A 4,991-nucleotide genomic window follows, 5' to 3' on the forward strand; every position below is an offset into this window, starting at 1 on the left:
GTAGACCGGCAGATCTGATATCATCGCCACTGTGGTGGAATTCTAAGAAGTTCAAGAGGCTCAGAGATGACCCAGAGAGATACATTGAGAAGGAGTGAGTTTTTTTCGGATACCTACCGTAAAACCTCTAATAGAAGGGTACCCAAAATGTCACGTTTTATTGAATAGACAATAGGACTTGAGATAATTGGTCTCAAACGTGACATTTTGGGTACCCTTCTATTAGAGGTTTTACGGTAGGTATCCGAAAAAAACTCACTCCTTCTCAATGTATCTCTCTGGGTCATCTCTGAGCCTCTTGAACTTCTTAAGAGCCTTGGTACTATTGTATGGGGATCCCTTTCCGTAGAGCTTCTCCATCTGATGAGGTGTCAAAAAGGCGAATCCATCCTCGTTCAACTTCTTCTTCTGCTCCTCATTGTAGTTTCTGTCCAGATATTCGAACACTTCGATTTTGGTCTTCTCCTCTTCTCCGATGATTTTAGTGGCGTTTTCTTTAGTGAAGTAAAGTGGCACTCCATCTGGACCTCTCAATTCTTTTTCCTTCTTCTCTCTGAACTTCTTCTCGAACGTATCCATTTGCTCATCGATTTCTGAAAGAATGTATGTAAATCAATCAGAGGAATTAGAAAAAATTGATCTCGATCAGTTTCATCAGATCACTTTCAAGAACCGGATTTCGGCACTCACCAGATGCCTCCACGATGAAATCCAACCAGGCATTCTGTCCGTTGCTATCCAGTTTTTTCAACAAATGTGGAAGAGAGGTGAGCTTCTCAATACCTTCTCCCTCGTCGTGAAGAGAGAACAGAGATGGGGATAGCAGGTTGAACTGGAAATGAGCAATTATAGATGAATGAAGTTTGAATAATATAAAATCAAGATTCAATATACGGAATTTCCACTAATAGAAGCCCACTCAAACCGTCAACTCTGAGCTCAATTATCTCGTTTCCTGATATAAAAAATTGCTAACTGATAAAAGGTTAGTGGTATTTTGATGAGTAATTTATCAGTTGGCAAATTTTCGATACCTTCCACAGGAACCGAGATACATGGGTTCAATGCCCAAGGTTTGGGTAGTGAGCGATTGAGCAAATGCGACAGACTACAAATTGGATATATAGTCTGGAAAATTAGGTGGTTTTCGAAAGTTTGTGAAGGATCGAGAAAATCTTTAAAGGTGCACCTAATTTTTCAGACACTCCTACATTGACCCTTCGATGATAAATAAAAAAAAACCCCATAACTAAGAGCATCCTTTGACCAAATTAACCCTAGTTACCATAAAACCTGTATTGAAAGGGCTCTTGTATCAAAGGGTATCCATCTAATACAAGTTTTATGGTAACTGAATTATGACTAATTATGTAAAGACTTGGAACAATTCGAGACACCCCCCCCCCCTTCAAAAAGCAACTCTTCTCACCAAACTGTCATCCTCTTGTTCTGGAACAATCGACATAAGTCTTGGAGAGACCATCTTCAAAGTCTTTTGATCAAAATCAGTCACATTTTGTCCTCCGAGCATCATAGCGGTCTTGACTGCTTCTCTGAGAAACTTCAGTGGCACACGAATCTCTTCCTTCTCCTTTTTGCGCATCATCTTTGTGATTTCGGTTTGCTCATCTTCCATCTCGGCCTGATAAAGATTTTCTTGACTTTTGAAACTTTATTAAAAGTTACCTGCTTCAAAGCAACTGGCTTTCGTGGATCAATAAACTCGGCTGGAGTATTGTCGATCATCTGCTTCAGTCTCTTCTTCATAATCTCGCGGTTCTTCTTCTCCTGCTTAGCTTCTTCTCCCAACTTCTTGATTCTTTGAACAGCTTCAACCCATGGTTCTCTCTTTCCTGTTTTATTTTTGAAAACTCTGAGAGTGCTGGTCATTGATTGAGCAAGTTTAGTCAGGTCATCCTTGTCATCTTGAGTTTTCAATTGATAATTCTCTCTTTGCACGACCTTGAATCCAGCGGATCTCTTGGCACGGGCGGTTCCAAACGATCCAATCCATTCCAAATTCTCTTTTGGCTCTTCGGTAGTCGTCTTGATAGTCTTCTGGTATGGTTTTGTTGGCTTGACCGCTGGAATTGTCTTCTCAGCGTCCATCAATTGAACAATACATTTTGCGTGGGATGGGACGTCTTTAGCTTCCTTGGAACATTTTTGGATCATCTCCTGATGCTCTGCTGACACTTTGGAGATTTTCTTCGAGGCAACAGCAGCCATCAATCCGGAGAAGGCTTGCGACAACCATTTTTCCATAAGCTCATCTGATGATGTGTCATTTAAGTCTACCTGTAAAAAATGAGATTATGATCTTCAATTTAGATTTCATAAAATTGAAAATGTTTTAAAAGGGCAAGGAACCTTTGAAAAAAGTGACCATACCTAGGCACCACAACAAAATTTTCAAAATAGATTTTTCCCAGTTTTTATTGTTGGATTGTCTTCTCCTACTTTACAGAAGTCTATTCCCAAAATTTCAGCGAAAAATCTTCATTCAATCCCGAGTTACACACCATTTTGTACCAGACCTCAATGTACTGACTTTCTCCTCATTTTTTTGCGGTGCGCAGAAAAGTGGGCGGGGTTTAGAAGCTTGCAATACTGCGGCGCGGAAAATTCGTGAAGGAAATTAAAGAAAAAGCTATTAGACGCGAGAGAGACCCGAACCTCCGCCTGCGTCAGATCGGCGCGCGCACCCACTATCCAGTCGGCCACGGCTGCACTCGCGGTGGTAGCTTTAGAGGGAAAATATGAATGTGCGACTCTTCGCTGCCTGCTGCCTTCTTCCGGTGTTGCTTTCTTCCTATGTTTTAAAGAAATTGATCTGTGAATGATAAGGAAACAGACGTATAACACATTAAGGGCGTCGATAGAATTTTTTAATTATAATTGCTCTTAGTGGCAAATTTTGCGTAGAATCTTATGGTGAAAAGAAAATCGGTGGCGCTCACCTGTGTCACCTTCAAAACTTCCAAAAACTGAAAATTTTGAAAGTTTGGAATTTTCGGATGAGTATCAAAACTACTTAGAGGTATCCAATCTTTCTGAAAATTGGCAGAAGTATACACAAGACTTAGTTTTACCATAATATGCAAAAAAAAATTGGGGTCATCGCTGAAATTTTTTATTTATTTTAGCTGGAACTTTGGCTGAAAATTGTGAAACAAGGGCGTCGTTAGAATTTTGATTTTATTTCAAAATCCAATCCCCCAGTTCATAAACTATCAGAATCCATTAAAAAATCTAATGGCGCGAACTTCCATCCAGCACTTTTAGTCCACTTTGTCAGTCCCACTTCTATTTTTCGAAGTTTTCGAATCAAAATAATAAAGTTATCGAAGAACTGATAATTTCATTGGATTCAGCGTAGTCGATTACATAGGGACAAGTTCTCACCAAAAAAATAATGGGTTTCTAACGCCCGGTACAAGCCTTCAAAGATGGATTTCTGAAAAGGGGAGAAAAATTTGGTCGCCACGCCCCCTTTCATTGCGGTGCCTAACCATACCTATTAGAAAAGTTACCATATCTCTTAGACCAGTTACAATACCTATTCGAAAAATGATAATACCTATTAGAAATGTGACCTTACCTATGAGAAAAGTGACCATACCTATTGAAAAAAGTGATAATACCTATTAGAAAAATGACCATGCCTGTTAGACAAGTTACGATATCTATTAGAAAAAAATGACCATACCTATTAGAAAAGTGATAATACCTATTAGAACAGTGACCAAACCTATTATTATAGAGACCATATCGATTCGAGCTTATATCTGATCTCCCTAGCTCTAATTTTCACCCCTTGACAAAATAAATTTTTTTTACTCGCCCTTAAGTGATTTCCTTCTTTGACAGCTCCATTCCTAGTGATATCTTGTGGCTGCTGATTCACATTTGCATACGCTAACGCTGAAATTTTTAGATTAAGATTATAGTACAAGAGCTTATAAACAAACCTGCCGTAAATAACAACAAATAATAATTTCTCATTATGAGGAAGAGAATAAATTAAAAAATAAGCAATCAATTTGAAAAATAAGAAACAGTATCCTAATTGAGTGATAAAGGATAAGGAGCGCGGGGACAGGTGTAGTGTGTCTTCGGGATGGAATCAGGAATAAATGGAAAAGATAAGAAGTGGGTGGGGCTGTGGTGGAGGTGGCTTTATACGAAAAAATCCACTTATTTTTACAAAACGAAGAGAGAGAGATGCTTTTTCCCTTTTTGGAAGAGACAGGTAGCTCCGCCCACCTCCGAATTTTTTCGGGTTTTTGTGTAATAGAAGAGGGGATAATCTTTAAAGAAGTTTAGAAAGAGGAGGGTGCAAAATGTGATAGAGGTAGAAAAAGAAAGAAAAAAAAGGGGTGACATTTTGGTCTTATCAACCAGATATGTACGTGGATTCCAGCAGCTTCTGTTAAGAAGTTTTTCGTTAGGAGGTAGGGAGGATTATAGATATCAGTTTCTGGGTGTTCTAGCAGATTACTGTAGATTTAGCAATGTGATGGGTGTTGCAAGAAAATCCGATTTTTTGCACAAGATACATGTAATTCGAATTAGTCTTTGTGGATTTTTGGCGCCAAAAACTGGGAAGTGGTATGAGTCAGAGGATCTACAGTAATCCTTTATTACGAATTCGGGTTTCTTTCGGGGATGTTGAAAGTATATAGGCTCTGCTTGACTGTCGTCTTGTAGGGTTCCCTGTTGTTATCGCAGAGTAAGAGAATAGAAAAATTTCGAATTTGATCAAAATTAATTATTTCGTTTTTTTTTCAGTTTTTTAGGACTCCAGAGGAATCGGTACCAAATATAGCGACTCTCAAAAAAAGGTTTTTATTTTTTCGAATTGAGTGCACTGCTATCATTAAAAATGTTCCAACATCTTGGTGGTTTTATCTAAAAGTTACTTTTTGATATATCGTAAGACCTTTAAAAGAAGGTCCCCTAACTTTAAACTTTGATCCCGTTTTTCTTTG

At 38.6% G+C, this 4,991-nt stretch overlaps 1 protein-coding gene across 1 annotated transcript in view; it reads right to left on the reverse strand.

The window, feature by feature from the left end:
* The window catches only part of Cbr-mlt-10, a gene marked incomplete at both ends in the record, with an annotated part of 4,955 nt that extends 950 nt beyond the window's left edge, over positions 1-4,005 (reverse strand). Inside the window, 6 exons of the mRNA XM_045243199.1 lie at positions 260-593; positions 691-832; positions 1,430-1,642; positions 1,687-2,298; positions 3,845-3,924; positions 3,972-4,005. Of these exons, the coding sequence (XP_045100910.1) occupies positions 260-593; positions 691-832; positions 1,430-1,642; positions 1,687-2,298; positions 3,845-3,924; positions 3,972-4,005 (1,415 nt within the window). The remainder of the gene's footprint in view (positions 1-259; positions 594-690; positions 833-1,429; positions 1,643-1,686; positions 2,299-3,844; positions 3,925-3,971) is intronic.
* Between the last annotated feature and the right edge of the window lie 986 nt (positions 4,006-4,991).

The sequence above is a fragment of the Caenorhabditis briggsae genome, assembly GCF_000004555.2.
Source record: "Caenorhabditis briggsae complete genome, chrII, whole genome shotgun sequence".
Taxonomy (NCBI): Eukaryota; Metazoa; Nematoda; class Chromadorea; order Rhabditida; family Rhabditidae; genus Caenorhabditis; species Caenorhabditis briggsae.